The following is a 17,674-nucleotide window of genomic DNA, read 5'->3' on the forward strand; positions in this document are numbered from 1 at the left end:
CGTGCCAGGCCCACAGCAGGAGCAGCCGCGCTCAGAGGGGGGTCCACAGCCGCTCCGCTGACTGGGATGAGCGGTGCTTCCACAGCGGCCGATCCCCGCAGGCCACGCCCCCCACCAGTGCCCGAATCCCATGCACCAGGCCTCTAGTCATATAATATTCTATTGTGTGCTTAGACCACAATTTACTTTTTAAAAAATTGATTTTGAGAGAGAGAAAGACATTGATTTGTTGTTTCACTTATGCATTCATTGATTGATTCTTGTATGTGATCAGGAATTGAACCCACAACCTTGGCATATCAGGATGATGCTCTAACCAACTGAGCTACCTACCAACTGAGCTACCTGGCCAGGGCCCACAATTTACTTTCCATTCTCCCTTTGAGGACATTTTCAATTTTAATTTTAATATTTTGTTAATCCTCACCTGAGGATATTTTCCATTGATTTTTTTTTTTTAGAGAGAGTGAAAAGGTGGAGAAGAGACAAAGAGAGAACCTGGGACCGACCCCTCAGTCCACAAGCCGACACTCTATCCACTGAGCCAAACTGGCTAGGGTCCTTTGGACATTGAGAACGTTTCCTTATTTTTGCTAGCATAGCTAAAGCAAACATTTTCTGGAAAGTCTTCCGTGCCCATGTCTAAGGGATTCCCTACAGTTAATTACACACCGACTTAGGTGTGTAATTAACAAATTGCACACCTGCACGTGCCATGCTCTCTGATTATCCAGGTCACGCCCATCAGCACAAAGAAGAGTCTGTCAGTCCTCGTCCAGGCCAACACGGGGCTGTCAGCACGATTTTTTGCCAATTTTCTAGGTTAAAGGTGACATCTCATTCTTGTCTTTTTCATGTTCCTGTTTTATCAATCACTGGAATGGTTTCTAACATTTCCAGCTAACGGTGTCCACCCTTTTACATCCACCAGAGGCCAGCAGAACTGCTGCTATTCAGCTAAATCTGAAAGGAATGTTACTAGAACCATTTCCTTCCCCCGCCCCCCCCTTTTTTTTTTTAACTTTCTCTTTCCTCTTCTTTCTCCTCTCTACTCCATTCCATTCCAAAAACATTTTTCTTCCATAGTTGACAAACACAGCATAAAATACAACAAGATTATTAGTAAATACAAGTGTTTGGGAGAAAGGAAAAAAAACAAAGCCAGGAACGATATTGATTTCCAAACCCCTGTCACACACTTGTGAGCGATGGGTCATGCATTTGATTTGGGGCTTCCCGACTGTCAGGGCTAAAAGGGAAACATGGTCAGCTGACAGGCATGTAGAGCTCACGATAAAAGCCAGGCGGCCGCCCTGGAGAAAGACAGGGTTTCCTGGCACTGGGACCAAGAGAGAGTGTTCCCGTGAGTCATCCACCCTTCAAGGGACACAGCGTGATGTGGAGGCAGTTACACCACAAACCTTTCCCTGCTGCGCGCTACACCGTTAGAGTCCACTCCGCAAGTTGCCAGGCTAGCTCACTGGATCCTTAGCGGCCTTCTTCTTTTCAGGTTTTTGCCTCGCTAACCTTACGGGGACCATCTGGAGGCAAACAGCTTTGGGCGTCTGTGGCGTTGCCTCCTGAGGAGCTGCTCCTACGCATCAGGCTGGAAGCCGATGGTCGGAGCCTCTTGCTACACAAGGCCCCGCGCTTTCCCGGGGGGGCATCCCCATTTGTAGAGCTGCCAACCCTGGAGGAAGGCTCCAGTCCAGTCGGGATTGGACCAGCACCCTCTGATTTAGAGAGCAAAGACTTAGAGATGAAGTCTTGGCTACTCCCTCTATTCAAATGGAAGAATATCTCCCTCCCCAACCGTGCCTGCCACCCCTCCTCGAAGGGGGCCGAGGTGGGGTCTTTCTCCAGCTACTTCTTCAGCCATAGCCACTGACTCCCAAGTCCCCCTTCATTCTGCTGGTCAGTTCCTCAACAGCTCCTCAGTTCCTCACTGGTGGACCTGCCTCAACAGCAGTGGTCAGAGAGACCCACTCTGAGGGTAAAAGAGGACCCTCACTCCTAGTGGCCCGCTTGGCATGGCTAAGTGGTTGAGCATCGACCTATTAACCAGGAGGTCACAGTTCGATTCCTGGTCAGGGCACATACCTGGATCGCAGGCTCGATCCCCAGTAGGGGGTGTGCAGGAGGCAGCCAACATCACCGATGTTTCTCTCTCCCCCTTTCCCCTCCTCTCTGAAATCAATTAAAAAATATATATTATTTTAATTGATTTAAAATAATCCATTAGAGGCCTGATGCACGAAATTCATGCAAGGGTCCTGGCCCTCACAGCCCCGGCTACATCCAGAAGGTCGTCTGGCTGTCCAGTCTAATTAGCATATTACTCTTTTATTATTATACTAGAGGCCCGGTGCACAAAAATTTGTGCACTCGGGGGGCGGGGGAGGGGGGCTCCTAGTGGCCTCTCCCTTGTGTCATTTAAGGGAGCATCTGACCCAGTCCTAACTCCCAAGAGGGAAGAAATGCCAGGCTGGGGAGAGGCGTGTGGTGGAGTCAGGAAGCACTGGACCCAAGTCACCTCTGGCTATTGAACCAGACACATCACGCCTCTGAGTCCCCCTTTCCTTTCTATGGGATGACAATAAAATCATTTCAGTCCTAACCTTACAGGGCTGTCCTAAAGGCCCAAAGAAGAAAATGTACAATAGAGCCTTTTGAAATCTGTGAACTGCTGCCCCAGGAGCCCCTTCTTACTTGGCTGGATGTGCAATTTCAGACTCAATGTGTCTCAGCATATATATATATATAAAGCCACTTATTAGTAATGTCAAAAATATTCAAAAACTTCTAACTCTGGACTCCTCTGGGGACGGTGGGCATGGGACTGGCCTTCAAACAGGGCAGTGGGTCTGGTCTGGGCTTCAGGGTTAGCTGAAGCAGGGCTCTAACCCCAGTGACATCACAGTCTCAGGCGAATCACACCTCTGAGCCTCAGGTGCTCGTCTGCAAAATGGAGAGCAAGTAATCTCTTCCTCGTGGGTCTGTGCCATTAACCACCCAGAACGGGGCATACACTAAAAACAAACAAACGAAACCTCAGAAAGAGAGAGCTGTTGGTAGTAGTAATACTAGCAGCAGCAGCAACCCCAGCCCCGGCAACGCTAATGTAAACAAGGAGAGAGAATATACAGCACAGTAGCTCTAAGGGTGTGTTGGTGGGTGGGGGGTGGGCACTACATGGATCCCTGTGGGTGCAGGGAGCAGGCGGGCAGGGAGGACTGCAGCAGGGCTGCCACGTGACTGGAGAGGCCATAGACCGGCGGAGGGTGGCACCCAGAGGCAGGGGCTACAGCCCACCATGCTTACTTACTTGCTTCCAGAAGTCTATCTCACCTCCTTCCCCCCGATTCTTGGCTGCTTCCTCTTTCCCTGACAACAGCAGGTTGGTGGGTGGGAAGCCTCCTGGAGATATCCCGTCCCCAGAACCTGAGACCTGGGAAGCCATTTATGGTGTCTCAAATCAGCTCAGCAAAAAGGCCCCAGGTCAAGGCCCACACCAAAAAGGGGTGTGGGAGACGGACCCCCCATTCCTGCCCAGCCCTGAGGCTGGCTACAGAGCCCCCAGACTCAGAGTGAGGGGGTACAAGGCTTTATTGGCTCAGGCATGTGGCATCAGTGTGGCTCTCAGCTGCTCCTGGGATCTGCCTCATCTGTCTTCTCTCAGTGGGTCTACAGGAACCTGAGTCTGTTTCAGCTGCTTTGCTCCCTCCACGCTCTTCCTCCATTAGGGCCCATCCTCTGTGGCAGATTCCACTCATGAAGTCGAAGGGGTCCACCTGAGGAAGAAGGGGTTGGGATGACCGCATTCACTCTGGGCCACAAAGGCTGTCCCACGGGAGAGAAAACAGGCCTGTGATTGTATGCCAGCCCTGTTGGGGGAAGGGGCTTCTCCATCCGTGGTTAGATGGCTTCGAAGGGCTGATAGGTCTGATGGCTGCGGTTGGGCAGGCTGTGGCTCTGGTGGTGGTTTGGGTGGCTTGGATGATCCTGGTGGCCATGGTGACCATGGCCATGGAAGGTGTGTGTGTGGTTCATACCAGCGACAGTGGTTTCCCGCTGCGCGAGGAAATTGCCCTTCAGCTTTATCTCCACCTCCTGGAGGGCCTTCAGCTCCTCTTGGTTGAGGTCCTTGGACTCCAGGTGGCCCGAGTTCCGGTACACCATGGCCCGCTGCAACATGGAGTTGGCCAGTTGGCGTCCCTTGGTGTCAAGCTCCTTAGTACTAGCAGCCACGGCGGCCCACGTGGCCTCATCTGTGGATGAGGACTCCTTGTGGGTCTCTCTGACCACTGAGTACGCAGGCACCTTCTGCTTGTTGGGGAAGGACTCCCTTGAGGCGGAGGTCTCCATGCGAACCGTGGTGTTGGCCTCTCGGTTGACAGTCTCAGGCTGGGGGGCGGGGGTGCTGCCGGGGGCCAGGGCGCTGCCGGGGGCCAGCTTCTCGTCGGAAAGGCGGCTAAAGTGAGATTTGATCCAGTTCTCATTCTGCGCTTTGTGGCATTCTTGTGGCTCATGCTCCTCTTGTGGAGACACAGAGGCTATCTTCCTCCTCCTACTCCTCTTCCGAAGCCACATCATGAGGCTTCCACCTCCGATTAAGAGGACCGTCCCCAGCACCACCTTGCATGATGGTTGCTGGATGAGCTCCAAGAAGTTCTCCAGGACCCTAGCCAGGCAGGCAGAGCTAAGAGTGCACTGGGATGGGGGGAGCCCGGATGGTATGTTTCATGCTTGAAAGGGCAGGCTCCCTGTGGGTGTCTGGCAGGCAGGCCCACCGCTGCACCCTTCCTAGGATACCCCTCCCGCCTCAGCAATGAACCCCATTATGAGGTTCATTGGTTGGAGGGGCGGGGCGGGGGGAGAAGGCTACAGCATCCCTCATGTCGACCCCGGCAGGCATTGTCTGAGGCCCAGGTTCTGTCTCCCACCCTGACGGCTATCCCCAAGGTCAGCGGAAGGGCAGCTTCCCCAACTCTGAGTCCCTTCTGTCTTCTGCTTGTGACCCATTCGGCAACTCAGTCCTTCTTATCTTCCAGCCTTTGGTTTCTCTCCTTTGCTATCCAGTGGTTCCCAGCAGGCAGAGGCTTCTAGATCAGCGGTTCTCAACCTGTGGGTTGTGACCCCTTTGGCGGTCGAACGACCCTTTCACAGGGGTCGCCTAAGACCATCCTGCGTAACAGATATTTACATTACGATTCATAACAGTAGCAACATGACAGTTATGAAGTAGCAACGAAAATAATTTTATGGTTGGGTCACAACATGAGGAACTGTATTTAAAGGGCCAGAAGGTTGAGAACCACTGTTCTAGATCAAGCTGTTTGTGGTTGAAGGACACCCTTGGTTAGGCTGGCATCCATTCCTGGCCACCTGAGGCGGCATCTCTCTCTATCCAGGACCCATACCTGCTGCCAGCACATTCCATCCCCACTTGCAGCCTCCAGCCCCGTTATGGAGCAGGGTCCAGAAGGAAAAGGGGTCCAGCAAGGAGCTCATTCTAGAATAACATGAGGTCACAAATGGGGGAGGGGAAGACAGCAGGGCTGAGAAGGCAGAGCAGATAGGACAAGAGCAGTCACTGGGTCCCAGATCCCTGGGGCCATTTCAGGATGCGGCTGCTATATCTTGTCTTGGTGATGCACCTGCAAACCCAGAATATATCACCACCCCCGACCCACCCCGTAAATGGGCACAGTGCAGGTGTGAGCCGGTGAGCCAGCCCACCAGGCTCTCCAAAGGCACAGACAACTGACAGGCTGGCCCACATCCCAAATTATATCCAGGGCCTCGGGGTGCAAGCGGGTCTGGGCCGCTCTATTTTTCCACCCAGAGGCAGCTAACACATTTTTTAAAAAATGAAATGTTAAAATAAGATTGTAAAAATTGTGAGATTTTAAACAGAATATTTTATTTAATGCAGTAATGGCTTTAATATACACAAAAATATTCTATCTTATCACAAGAAAACATGGTCTAGTCCACATACTGAGGGAAGAAGACACAAGCTTAAAGTTCTATGGGAACACTAACTCCCAGTCTGGCTGGAGTAGCTCTGTGGTCGTCCAATGACCTCGTTTGGAAATAACAATTCAAAGTTCATCTCTGAGATGGTTTGTGGGAGTGAGTTCAGGACCAAATGGCCCCTCAGCAACAACTCCACCCTCCAGTCTCTAGTTGTAACTTGTATTTAAAAAGAATACTCTTTATTCAAATAGCCAGTACAAATTAACAATGAAAAAATAAAAATAAAGAGCCACACTAGTCCATCATAGTATAATAACGATGTATGGTATCAGATGGCATTAGATTTATCGGGATGATCACTTCATAAGTTATGTGAGTGTTTAATCACTAGTTGAAACCTGCAACTAGTATAATTTGTACGTCAACTGTAATAGAAAAATTAAAAAATATTTTTAAAAAAAGCTACAGGGTTTCAGGCCATGCCTTCCAGAACAATCTCTAGCTGTTCACCAATTCATTAAGGGCAGGCTTCCCGCTTTGCGGGGGGCCTTCATCTTGATGCAGGGGGGCCTGGCAATGAGAATGACGGTTCTCCCCTCTGCCCCTGAGCGTTGAGCTGCAAAGCAGGGCCAGGATTAGGCAAGAGAAACGCCGATTTCACAGCGAAAGTGGCCCACTGCTCCCTTCCTGGGCGTCTGTCTGTGTCCTGGGACCAGGGACAGGACCCTATGGTTCTACGTTCCTTGTGCTAGGGCCTCATGTTTGAGCTCTTTGGGAGAAACGCGTTGAACCCGGTGGCTCAATTCCCATCTAAAATGAGGAAACTCTCCCAGGTCGCTGTTAACTGGTGGAACCAGGATGCTTACCCCGTCTCCTCACTCCAGATGCTGGCTCTTCCCACACAGCCCGCTGCCCCTCCCATCTTGTGTTGGGGGGAAGAGAGAGGGGAGGTGGGAGCAGGCTCCTGGGTGGGTTGCATGGGAGATGGACTAATGCCTGCCAAGTCCACGGCAGCCTGTGCTCCTGGGCACTGCCCTGCCCTCTGCAGGAGTCGGGGGGAGGGCTCAAAGAACCTGGGGGTCTCTGTGATTCTCTGGGTGGTAGGGAGACATCAGACCCAAAGTCCACCCTCCCCACCCCCTGTGCTCAGGCGTCCTTGAACCTAGAAGGTGAAGCAGAAGCTTCTCTCCTCTTAGGGATGTAAGGAGCTTCTCACTTTGCTTCAAGAGAACCAGGCCTCAGCTCAGACCTTCAAGCCCCCATGACCCGAGTCCCAGCAGAAATTTACTTAGTGTTTGTGTCACAGCTCAAAGTGGGCGTCCACAGGGCATTCACTGTCCTCTAAGGAAGGATCCCATCACCTCAGACTGAGACATGAATGGGGTCTCCGTCAGGCCAGCAGTCCCTGTCCCAAAGCGGCTTTGGCCACAGTACCGTGCTGTCATCCTAACAATCATTATCCTTGGGCTCAGTACCTTCCAATGCATCGCTCTGCCGCTTGCAGCACGCTTTCACTTGCATTCTCTCGGATTTTCCTCCCTACCGTCCTATGAGATGGGCATTATTACTCCCATGTGTCAGATGGGGGACTGAGGTTTAGGCAGACTAGCTCACAGCTACGTCAGTAATAGTGTAATCACTACTCTAGTTTCAAATCAGGCAGAGCTGTGATTTGAAACTAGAGTCCATGTTCTTAATTGCTCCACGTACCGCCTCAGTCGGAGCCACTTCATTCCCAAAGCCGGTGCTGACCAGACTCTGCTGAAATCATCTGGCCTAGCAACTCAGCAGTCAGTGCAGTGGAGTGCAACTCAGCATGGCTGTGCAGTCGGACCTGGGTTCAAATCCCAGCTCAGCCACGTACCGGTAAGTGACTTTGGGCAAGTGACCCTGTCGTTCTGAGCCCCGTCTTCCCCTCTGTGAAATGGGGCTATTGAGCGGACTGCCTCAGGGAACTGTCATGAGTCATGGTTGAGGGTGGGCAGGGCAGGATGGAGGGACTTTTCCACTTCTAACTTCATTTATTGTGCTTGTGGCTGTGCTGTATGTCGAGTGCCACTAATATAATCTGGTCCCTGGCCTCAGAGAGGGGAGACCCATGTGCACAGGGGAAATGAGTCAGAGAATCCAGAACAGGAATTAATTTGGCCAAGGGAGGCTTTACCCAGAAGAGAGAGTGCAAACAAGGCTTTGAGGGGGGTGAGCCTGCTGGCTGGGCTGCCACTGGACACCTGGCTGCCCTCACACCTGCACAGGGTGCCAGGTTAACAAGGACTTTCACACCCATTATCTCGTTTGATCCTCATAATAATGCTGACAGCTAAGATGGCGCGTTAGCAGTTTACAGCTGTGGGAACTGAGGCAGCAGGGAATCAGTCGGGGTCTCAGGCCGGCAGGGGGCTTCCCACCTGACTCTGTGCCACTCCCGTAGTGAAATGAGCCCAGGGCACTGCACTGCACTGCCCCTGAGCAGCTGGACAGACCTGGTGCCTCCCTCCGGTTTCTGGCTGAAGAGCCCAGGTCATTCACATCTCCCCCGAGCCCCACCGTGGACAGGCCCACTTACCTTTGAAGGGGAAGGCGCCCAGTTTCTGCAGATTCTCCTCCAGTTTCCCATAGTCCACCTCCGAGGTGGCAGTGAAGGGGGTGGTCAGAGGGGGATAGATGCCCGCGATGTCCACCTTCCTCCCCTCCCCTGAGGCCCGGCCCCCCACATTCCTAGAGAAGCCCCTGCTCAACCCCTGCCTCACAGAGGACCAGACCCGGGGGCCCAGCATCTCCACAGGAAGCCTGAGGCCCAGCTCGTCTCTGTCCCTACGGGAGGCTGAGTTTGGACCCCTTCCGACCCCTGTTAATGATCAATGTGTTAGTTAAAAATTTGCTGCCCCTGACTTGTCAGCCCTGGGGCAGGCTGGGCTGGGTGTCCCCAGGGTCGAAGGCTAGGCCTATAGGTCCCCGGGAGGGGGGGGCGGCTCCTCTTCCTGGGGAGCACCTGGAGGAAGGCCACAACCCAATATCCCTCGCCAGATGGAGGACTGGTTCCTGGGGTCCCGACACTAAAGGGTGTTTCTAGTGGGGCCTGAGTCCTCCTGCCACAGTTTCCAGCTCAAAGCCAGGAGCCCCGCCACCTTTTGCTTGGCAGTTCTGTGTTGGTCGGAGTAGCCGATTGGCTGAGCCCTGTGGGAGGCGTGGCAGATCTGGGTGATCCACAACCCCTTGGCTGCCCCCCTTCCCAGCCAGACTCCTCCTCCTGTTAAGGCTGCCACCTGACAGGCCCGTGCTGGCCACACACAGCCCCACGGGACTGCAGTCACAAGGAGGGGTGGTCCAGGACGAGTGCATGGTGAAGCTGATCCACGCTGGGACTTGGGAAGAGGGGTGACGGGGTGAAAGCCAGGAGAGGAGGAAACGCAGCAGGGCTGGCTCAGGGGACTTGGGGAAGGGATAAGGCTGGAGTTAAGACAGCCCCCTCCCCCAGCCCATTCTTGCATTCCTAAATATCCCAGGCACAGATGGAAACAACATCTCACGTAGCAAAAGGACATTTTATTGCTGCAGCTTGTGGGTGCTCCTGGGTCTTCCGCAGAGGAATGGCTCAGGTCTGGGGCCGTTCAGGCGTTCACTGGGCTGGCACAGGCTGGGGGGTCTCCCGCCCACTCTCCGCAGCCCCCTCCAGCCCGTTCTGCTCTGACCCCGGCTCAGGGTGCTCCAGAGCATTCCGGGTGTCGGCTTGCCACAGCTTCACCAGATCCGTGGGAGTCTTTCCTGCCTGGGGGACCAAGAGGAGATCTGGTCACTGTTCAGAAGTCTACCAGGAGGTGCCCTCATCTACACCAGTGGTTCCCAGCAGGGAGCAGTTGGCAGTGCCTGGAGACCTTTGCTCATCACAACTGGGGGTGGTGGTGGTAGTAGGTGGGGAGTGGGTACTACTGGCATCTTGAGTAGCGGTCAGGGATGCTGCTTAAGCATCCTGCAGTGCACAGGCAGCCGAGCCCCGAATGGCAATCATGCCGAGGTTGAGATGTCCTCGTTCTCCCCCTCCCCCTATCTTCCTGGCTTTCCCGTATCCCCTTAGCTTTCTTGATTGGGGAGGGGGTGGGCATTCTCCTCCATTCTGTGATTGCTCTGAATCCCAAAGAAGAGCTTGGACTAGGGGACATGGGATGCCAAGAGCACTCAAGGACCACCAGGAACCAGCATGGTGTGCCAGGAACAGGCACGCCAACCAAGGGCTTAGGTTCTTCCTGCTCTGACCCTCCATGATTTGGGCCTCCCTGGTGGGAGGAATATTAGGACCCCCTTTGGTCTATTGGGGGGGGGCCTTTGGGAAGTCCCCTAACTCCCTCCAAGCTGTTTCTCTGCACCTGCCCTCTGGAGATAGACAAGCATAGAGACTTGGGAAGCTGGCTGGGCCTGCAGTCCCCAGGGTCCCAGAGACTCTCCGCTGTGAGAGCTCCAAGCGCAGGCAGGCTGAGTCTTGTTCGGTTCTGTTTCCTCTGACCGCCCAGCACAGGGCCTGGGTGTGCCGTGCACACTGATTACTAAATCAGGAAAGGAGTGAACTTACCAGGTTCTTGGTCATCATGTCAGCCCCATGCAGGAGCAGCAGTTTGATGATTTTGTAGCGGTTGAGCCTCACGGCGTCATGCAGGGCACTGTCCCCTTCCTAGAGCCAGTGTGACACTCAGCATAACCCATATTGGCATGTGGGAGCCCGCAGGCTGCCTGCACCCCTATGGTGGGGCTGGGCAGGAGAGAACCCAGACACTCACTCTGTCTTTGGCATTGATGTCCTGGCCCAGGGACAGGAAGTGCTCCACGATCTCCACGTGCCCTGTTCGAACCGCCACGTGCAGGGGGGTGCTCAGCAACTAAGTAGGGAGGAAGCAGGAGCCATTGGCTGAAGGGGCCTGGCCTGTGTGGCTTTGGGAAGGGGGTTGTCTTAACTCCAGCCTTATTCCTCCCCCAGGTCCTCTTGCCAGGGCCTGCGCCTTGGAGGGGCAGGGAATGCTACAATTCTCACCATCCTACCCAATGGCCCAGCTCTGAAGCTTTACATACCACCTTCTCTGGGAAGCCTTCCATGGTTTCCCCCTTACTCAGCTATGAGCAACTGGTCACTCCTCTGCCCTTCTTTTAGTAATTGTAATAGATGTCATTTATTGAGAGATGACTATGTGATGGGCATGGCAAAAGCTTATCAAACATTATGCATGTTTAACAAATAATTAATTTATATTCATTTCCCCATCTACACAAGAACTCTGCAAGACATTTTACAGATGAGCAACAGGCTCAGAGATTATCACTCACTCAAGGTCACATACAAAGAATAAATTTTAAAAAGGTAGATGAATAAATGAATGAATGGATGGATGGATGGATAGGTGGATAGACAGAAGGATGATGAAGGATTGCATGGATGGACAAATCCTGTATCTTTTGGGTGGTCCCAAAGTCCCCAGAACAGTGAATCTCTTCCCCCTCCCTCTCCTCTGCTCTTCCTGCTCCCGTCCCCAGATGATGGTTTCCAAGGGCCTTCATTTGATGGAAATGATCCATCCCTGGGCTCTGCAGCCACTCTGGAAACCAGACTTGTTCACTGCTTTTCCGCCCTTTGCTTCGCACTCCCCGCCCACAGCCACCCCAATATCTGTGAGTATTATTGCCTCACCTTATCTCTCATATTAGTGTCTGCTCCTCGGCTTTGCAGGAGTTTCACTACCTCCAAGTGGCCCCCACGGCAGGCCCAATGCATGGCTGTGCAGTCCAGCTAGAAGGGAAGGGTGGGATCTAACTGCAGAGCTTCAGAGAAGAAAGTGCCCTGGGGGAAAGGGCCCCCGCCCAGAGGGCAGGGAGATACCCAGGAGAAGGGTACAGGGAGGGATGGGGCACTCCAGTGCCTGGGCAATGGATCAAGCAGAACATAAGAACCCTTGGGACCCATCTAGTCCAAGACAGATTTGCTGAGGAGGAGATGGGGCCTGCCCAAGGTCATGCAACCCACTGAAGGTGGGGCCTGGCCCCTGAGGCAGCCTGTCTGTGTCCCAGGTTGGCACACAGAGAGGGAGTCTAGGCCCCCCTCCTGCCTCCCACCCAATAGCTGCCCTCTCACTCACCCGATCCTGAAAGTCCACAGTGGCCCCGCTCTCCAGCAGCTTCTCCAGGATCTCCATGTGGCCCTCCAGGGAAGCTCGGTGTAGTGCTGTCCTGCGGAACTGTCCCCACAGAGGCTGTCAGGGCCTGACGTCTGGCCCAGGCCTGAGCCCGTCTCCCACACAAGCTGAAGCTGAGGCCTTACCCCAGCTAGATTCTGGCCCTTGTGTTGGGTCCCCATATCGTCCATGTTTGCCAGCTCCTCATGCTCTATCCAGACTCCCTTATGCCCTGCAGACTCCGTCCTTCTCACTGCCCCCAGCACATCAAGCCAGGCCTTCGCACGGGCTCTTCCCTGTGCCAGCGTGCCCATTTTGCCTCACTCCCTTGAGTGCTTAATGAATCCTCGCTATTCCTTCAAGATGGAGTTCCAGTACCATCATCTTCTTGAAACCTCTAGGCCAGAACTGTCCAGGGGCCCAGGCAACCCGCCCAGGCAACCCTCCCGCGTGAGAGAGTGTTTGAAGGCCAGCTGAGGCTTACTCGGCTCTATTTCCCCGGAGTGCCTAGCCCAGGGCCAGGATGGGCAGGTGCACCTGATTACTGAGTCAAGGAGAGGATGAACTTCCTCCCGTCCCAATGCAGTTGGCTTTCTGCTTCGGTCTCTTGAAACATCTACTCTCAACCCTCATCTTTTCCTTTTTTGTACTCCCAATACCTGAGGGAGGAGATGCTCTGAGGGAGGAGATACTCAGATGGAACAAGAGGATTAAGACTCTGGAGTCTACAGAATAGAAAGGACATGTAGACTAAGCCTACAATAATGCAGGTTCATTAATTTGCTTAAAGTAAGAAAGAGGCTGTTTCAAGGAAACAAAAAAAGTATGGTAGGTGGTGGAAACATTTTGAAAATAGTGCTGATGGTTGCACAGCATTATAAATGCAATCTATGCTGCTAAATTGTACACTTAAAATGGCTAAAATGGCATGGCCCATGTTATATATATTTTCTCACAATAAAATAAAAAATTAAAAGAAGTATGATATACAATACAAAAATATATCCTCGCATGAGTTTTATGTTTTTTTCATTCATTCAGTAAATGCTTATCTAAGCACTATTATCCCATTTGATCCCTATAATGTGCTCTGAGGGAAGCAGGCTCTTTTACAGAGGAGTAAACTGAGGCATGGAGCGGTGAGGGGCCTAACTACAGGTCACATCGCTAGGGAGAGGCATTCTTTTTATTTGCTCCCATTCCTCTTTCTTCCCTAAGGAACCACGTGACAGTTGGTACTCTGGATGGGGTCCACCTTGAAAAGGGCCTAAGGATTTAGATAAATTCCTGTGTGAGAAAGACCATCCCAAATCTTCTGAGGACACCCCTCCCAAAGGACACCCAATGCCTGTTCTCAAATAGGCCCACAAGAGGGAGGGGAGGGGCGGCCACTCTGAAAGGGAGGCAGGCGCAGATGAAGGGGTCGGTGAGAGCATCACCTGATCGCAGGTGTCCGGGGAGCCCCCATCGGCCAGAAACTTCTCGATGACCTTCATTTTCCCTTCCACGGCAGCTTTCAGGAATGTCTCCTCCTCCACAGGGCCAGTCTGGAGGGCGGAAATGCCATCACCCAGGGCCGCCCCGCAGTGATCCGGGCCCTCCCAGGCTCCCCTGCCCACACAGGTGTCCTCCCAGGAGCTTACGATCTCCTCGGGCTCTGGAGGTGGCTCCTGGGCGACCAGGGCAGCCCGCTTCTTCTGCTTCCGTTTTTTCCGCAGCTCGATGAGGTTCTGGATCCCACCCACCTCGATGATCTCCCGTCGCAGGTCTAAGGATGTCTTGCGCACACGCTCCTGGCCCTGTGTGGGGATGGCCCGTCAACCCCCAGGCCAGGAGCGTGGGGACCCCTGTGCTAAGCTGGAGGGGGAGGGCTTTCAAGTGGGAAAGAATCCAAGTCTAGCTCTCCTTCCCGGGAGTACAAAAGCAGATGAGACCCAGACACAGGTGGCGCAGGTCAGCGGGCAAGGGAGGCGTGAGGGAGCTGCCTGGTAGGCTTCACATGGGTGGGGAGCTGATGAGGAGGGACTCTCAGAGGCAATTCCTAGCCCAGGCCTTCAGAACAGAGTCCAAATCCTCAGCTTCCCGCGCAATTCCACTCGTGTGTGACCATAAAAGTAATAGATGATTAATGTTAAAAATATGCCCAGCAGGTGTGGCTCAGTTGGTTGAGCATCTTCCCATGGATCAAGAGGTCCCAGGTTCAATTCCCCGTCAGGGCACATGCCAGGCTTGCGGGCTGGATCCCCAGTAGGGGGTGTGCAGGAGGCAGTGGATCGATGTTTCTCTCTCATTGATGTTTCTATCTCTCCCTCTCTCCCTTCTTCTCTCTAAAACATTTATAAAAATAAAAGTAATACAGAAACATAAAAGTTTTGAAGAGAAAGCCCTTCTCTCCCAGAGGTAACCTCCCGTGGCTCAGTCAATGCCCTTTCAGACACGCCTCCTATGGGGTCATCCTCCACACAGTGGTCTGGAAACTGGGTTTCTCTCATCAGAAAGATCTCTCCTGTCAGCAGCACAGCCTCCCTCAGCCCCTTAATGCCTGCAGGGTGCCTGTCATATGGTTCTCCCCTCTCTGGGCTCCCCCGGGGTCTGTACATGTGCAGATTCTGACTCAGCAGGCCCTGCGTGGGGATGGCCCGTCAACCCCCAGGCCAGGAGCGTGGGGACCTCTGTGCTAAGCTGGAGGGGGAGGGCTTTCAAGCGGGAAAGAATCCAAGTCTAGCTCTCCTTCCGGGGAGTACAAAAGCAGATGAGACCCAGACACAGGTGGCACGGGTCAGCGGGCAAGGGAGGCTTGAGTGTTGACATGCATGCTGCATTGCTAATATGCTTCCAGGGGGTTCAAGGACCCAGGAGCAGCAAGGCCATAACTGCCTGGCTTGTCTCCTGAGCACAGACACTGGCTTCTCCTCCCACTTACCTTAACCTTTTGCAGGGCCAGATTCGCAGCCCCGTGGTGCTTCTCATCCTCCAGCACCAGCATGTCCATGGCCAGCTTCTGGTGGGCGGTTCCTCGGAGTTTCTGATAAGCCAAGGACAAGACCTGCTCCAGGGCCTGTCTGCAGAGCCCGGGAGGAGGTGGCCTTTCCCCTAACCACTCTGAGGACACGCTCCAAAGACCTTCTCCTGGGTGGCCTCAGGCCCTTTGCCCACCCCTGACTGGTCCTGGAGGCCCCTGGCAGGAGCAGGGCTCCTGGAGAGACCCATCCAAAAAAGGGGGCCAGTTTTAGTTCCCCACCTCAACCCCAAACCCAAACTCAACCCCAAGTCCAGCTCTGACTCCTGCCCAATGATGGCCCCGAGTCCCCAGCCAAACAAAATTAAAAGCTATTGAAATGAATTTTCATGAAACTAAATACTAGCTGTACCGGTTAATAATGCGGATTTTTTTTCACTAGATGGAGTTACACATATGTTGATATATATGCGATTTGATATGTAAAGACCAACCATTACAAGCATTATTGGATGAAGATACATGTCACACTAAAAAAAAAATTGCAGAAAGATTAAACGTTGCTCAGCAAATAATTTCCGACCCTTTACAAGCAATGGGAAAGATTTTAAAGGAAGGATTTATTGAAAAAAATCCGCATTATTAACAAGTACACCTAGTATATTAACTTTTTCAAGCACTGAGATTATTTTTTAAACTGTTTTATGCCATAAAAATTTACTTTGATGAAACAATGTGATGAGAGATGAGAGTTATTTTTAAAATGGCTTACTTGGCAATATAAAAAATTTGCAAATCTATGTCAGATACCGACTTTTTCCCCTCAGATTTTACTGATCCATGAAATCCTAAAGCATAGAAACTGTTGCTCTCAGGGAACCTAAGGGATGAGAGCCAAAAGTCCCCGTCTTTCAGCTTGAAGTGGACTCAGTAACCTTATTCTCACTGTAAAAATACAGGTGAAACCCCTTCCCAGTCTCCTCCCCATTTGTAGCTCTGACCTACCTGCCTGGGCTACTTCCTCCTTCTCTCTTAAAGGAAAGCACTCTGTGAAGAGCTGGCCCCCATCTCTGAGGTTCCAGTGCACGGGGAACATTCGCCCAGGTGGGAGGGTGCTGGCCGAGATGGCAGCTTGGGGGGAATGGCCACCCTTTCAGAGCTCTCAGCTGGCGTTTTATCATTTCCCACTGAGTCCTGGTGTTACACTTTCCAAGGGTGATCTGATTTCCCAGGTCTCTATTTTGGAGGTCCTGTTCTCCACGGGCTTCTCCCTTCCATGTCAGACTTGTGTGGTTTGACGTATCCCCAGTGCTGGCCTCTCCTCAAACACTGCCTCCTCTCCCGGGGCCAAGGGATGCCCTCAGGCTACAGCTACTCCTGCATGTGGGAGTCTGGCTGGGATCCGCATGGAGCAGCCAGAGCATGGTCTTGGATCCTAATCATCTTGGTATCCCCTGCACCCGTGACAGGGCCTACCGCATGGTAGGTGCTCAGTGAATGTGGGAACCTTTTTTCTGCCAAGGGCCATTTGGATATTTATGACATCATTCGTGGGCCATACAAAATTATCTACTTAAAAATTAGCCTACTCTATTTGGTCAAACATTTAATTAACTCACCCCTAATGCCTTGGCAGAGCCAGACCAAATGATTTCATGGGCCGTATATGGCCCGTGGGCCGGACATTCCCCATTCCTGCTTTAGAGAAGAAATGAATGAACGAGTGAATGGATGGTTGCAGGTGAGCTCAGCATCTCTGTCCACCCCTCAGTCCTCAGTGATGACCTGACCCAGTAAGTGTCCCACAACGGAGCCTCATTCCCTGGGCTGGTCTCCAGGACCTTTTTCTCCTCCCACCCCAAGAAGGGGGCACAGACTGGTCAGAGGCTCTCCTCTGAGGACCCTGCTGGACTTGGGCTGGTGGGAACAACTGGGGACTCTAATGTTCATCCATGTCTTACCCAGACTCTATGGCCCCTAGCTTCAGATTAGTCTTTGTGGGCTGGCATGCAGCAGGGACTCAATAAATGCTATTGCATTGGATGCTAGTGGGTGGAGCACAACAGAACTCATAGATGCCTTTACTTCATAGATGCCTGTACAGTACTTAGCATAGTAGCCGGCATTTGCTAAGCTACTAGACTCCATGGGAAGGTTGGCTCTGTGGGCACCCAGTGTCCTGAGAGCCCTGCTGCTATATTTGTTGTATGAATGAATGGACGAGGACTGCTCCATGTCCCTTTGATTAATGCCTCTGCATCCAGCATTCCAAAAATGGCACAGTGGCATGATTCACCTGCCTGGCGCTGATGGACAAGCCCTTGGAGGAGTGAGAAATGGCATTACTGGACTTCCAGGGATGCCCAAGCCAAGACTCAGCAGGCTTGGTCCAAACTCTTCACTTACAAGACTGCCTTCCCTTCCCTAGTCCTCATCTCTTCTTCCACTGGTGTCCTGATCCTTCCCTCATCCTCACCCCATTCGTCACTCTTCTTTTTTTGAATGGAGTCTACCTCTAAGCTGACTTGTCTTCTCCCTCCCATTCCTGTTAGGGCCAGTCTTCCCTCCTCCAACAAGTCCT

At 52.7% G+C, this 17,674-nt stretch overlaps 3 protein-coding genes across 5 annotated transcripts in view; all 3 read right to left on the reverse strand.

Moving 5' to 3' along the window:
- HOGA1 (4-hydroxy-2-oxoglutarate aldolase 1) overlaps positions 1-9,105 on the reverse strand; it is a 20,006-nt gene extending 10,901 nt beyond the window's left edge. Inside the window, exon 1 of one of the 2 annotated variants that reach the window (XM_005885400.2) lies at positions 8,546-9,102. In XM_005885400.2, coding sequence (XP_005885462.1) covers positions 8,546-8,756 — 211 coding nt within the window. In that variant the 5' untranslated portion in view covers positions 8,757-9,102. Of the gene's footprint in view, positions 1-8,545 lie in introns of both variants that reach the window. The other variant, XM_014532661.1, reaches the window with a different exon arrangement.
- On the reverse strand, positions 3,809-5,150 carry LOC102246629 (chromosome unknown open reading frame, human C10orf62). Its single transcript, XM_005885399.1, has one exon. It carries the CDS (start codon positions 4,591-4,593, stop codon positions 3,916-3,918), a length of 678 nt encoding a protein of 225 aa, XP_005885461.1. The 5' UTR covers positions 4,594-5,150; the 3' UTR covers positions 3,809-3,915.
- Positions 9,106-9,510: 405 nt separating the features above from the next.
- Positions 9,511-17,674, reverse strand: part of ANKRD2 (ankyrin repeat domain 2 (stretch responsive muscle)) — an 86,654-nt gene continuing 78,490 nt past the window's right edge. For both annotated transcript variants that reach the window (XM_014532640.1, XM_005885404.2), the window contains 8 exons: positions 15,058-15,159; positions 13,778-13,933; positions 13,574-13,681; positions 12,099-12,197; positions 11,654-11,752; positions 10,752-10,850; positions 10,547-10,645; positions 9,511-9,748 (listed from right to left, as the gene is read on the reverse strand). In XM_014532640.1, the coding sequence (XP_014388126.1) occupies positions 9,599-9,748; positions 10,547-10,645; positions 10,752-10,850; positions 11,654-11,752; positions 12,099-12,197; positions 13,574-13,681; positions 13,778-13,933; positions 15,058-15,126 (879 nt within the window). In that variant the 5' untranslated portion in view covers positions 15,127-15,159 and the 3' untranslated portion in view covers positions 9,511-9,598. The remainder of the gene's footprint in view (positions 9,749-10,546; positions 10,646-10,751; positions 10,851-11,653; positions 11,753-12,098; positions 12,198-13,573; positions 13,682-13,777; positions 13,934-15,057; positions 15,160-17,674) is intronic.

The sequence above is a fragment of the Myotis brandtii genome, unplaced genomic scaffold (assembly GCF_000412655.1).
Source record: "Myotis brandtii unplaced genomic scaffold, ASM41265v1 scaffold902, whole genome shotgun sequence".
Lineage (NCBI taxonomy): Eukaryota > Metazoa > Chordata > Mammalia > Chiroptera > Vespertilionidae > Myotis > Myotis brandtii.

What these genes read in the sequence shown, in the direction of transcription:
- LOC102246629 (XM_005885399.1), bottom strand. Translation starts at nt 4,593, where the DNA reads ATGATGTGGCTTCGGAAGAGGAGTAGGAGGAGGAAGATAGCCTCTGTG.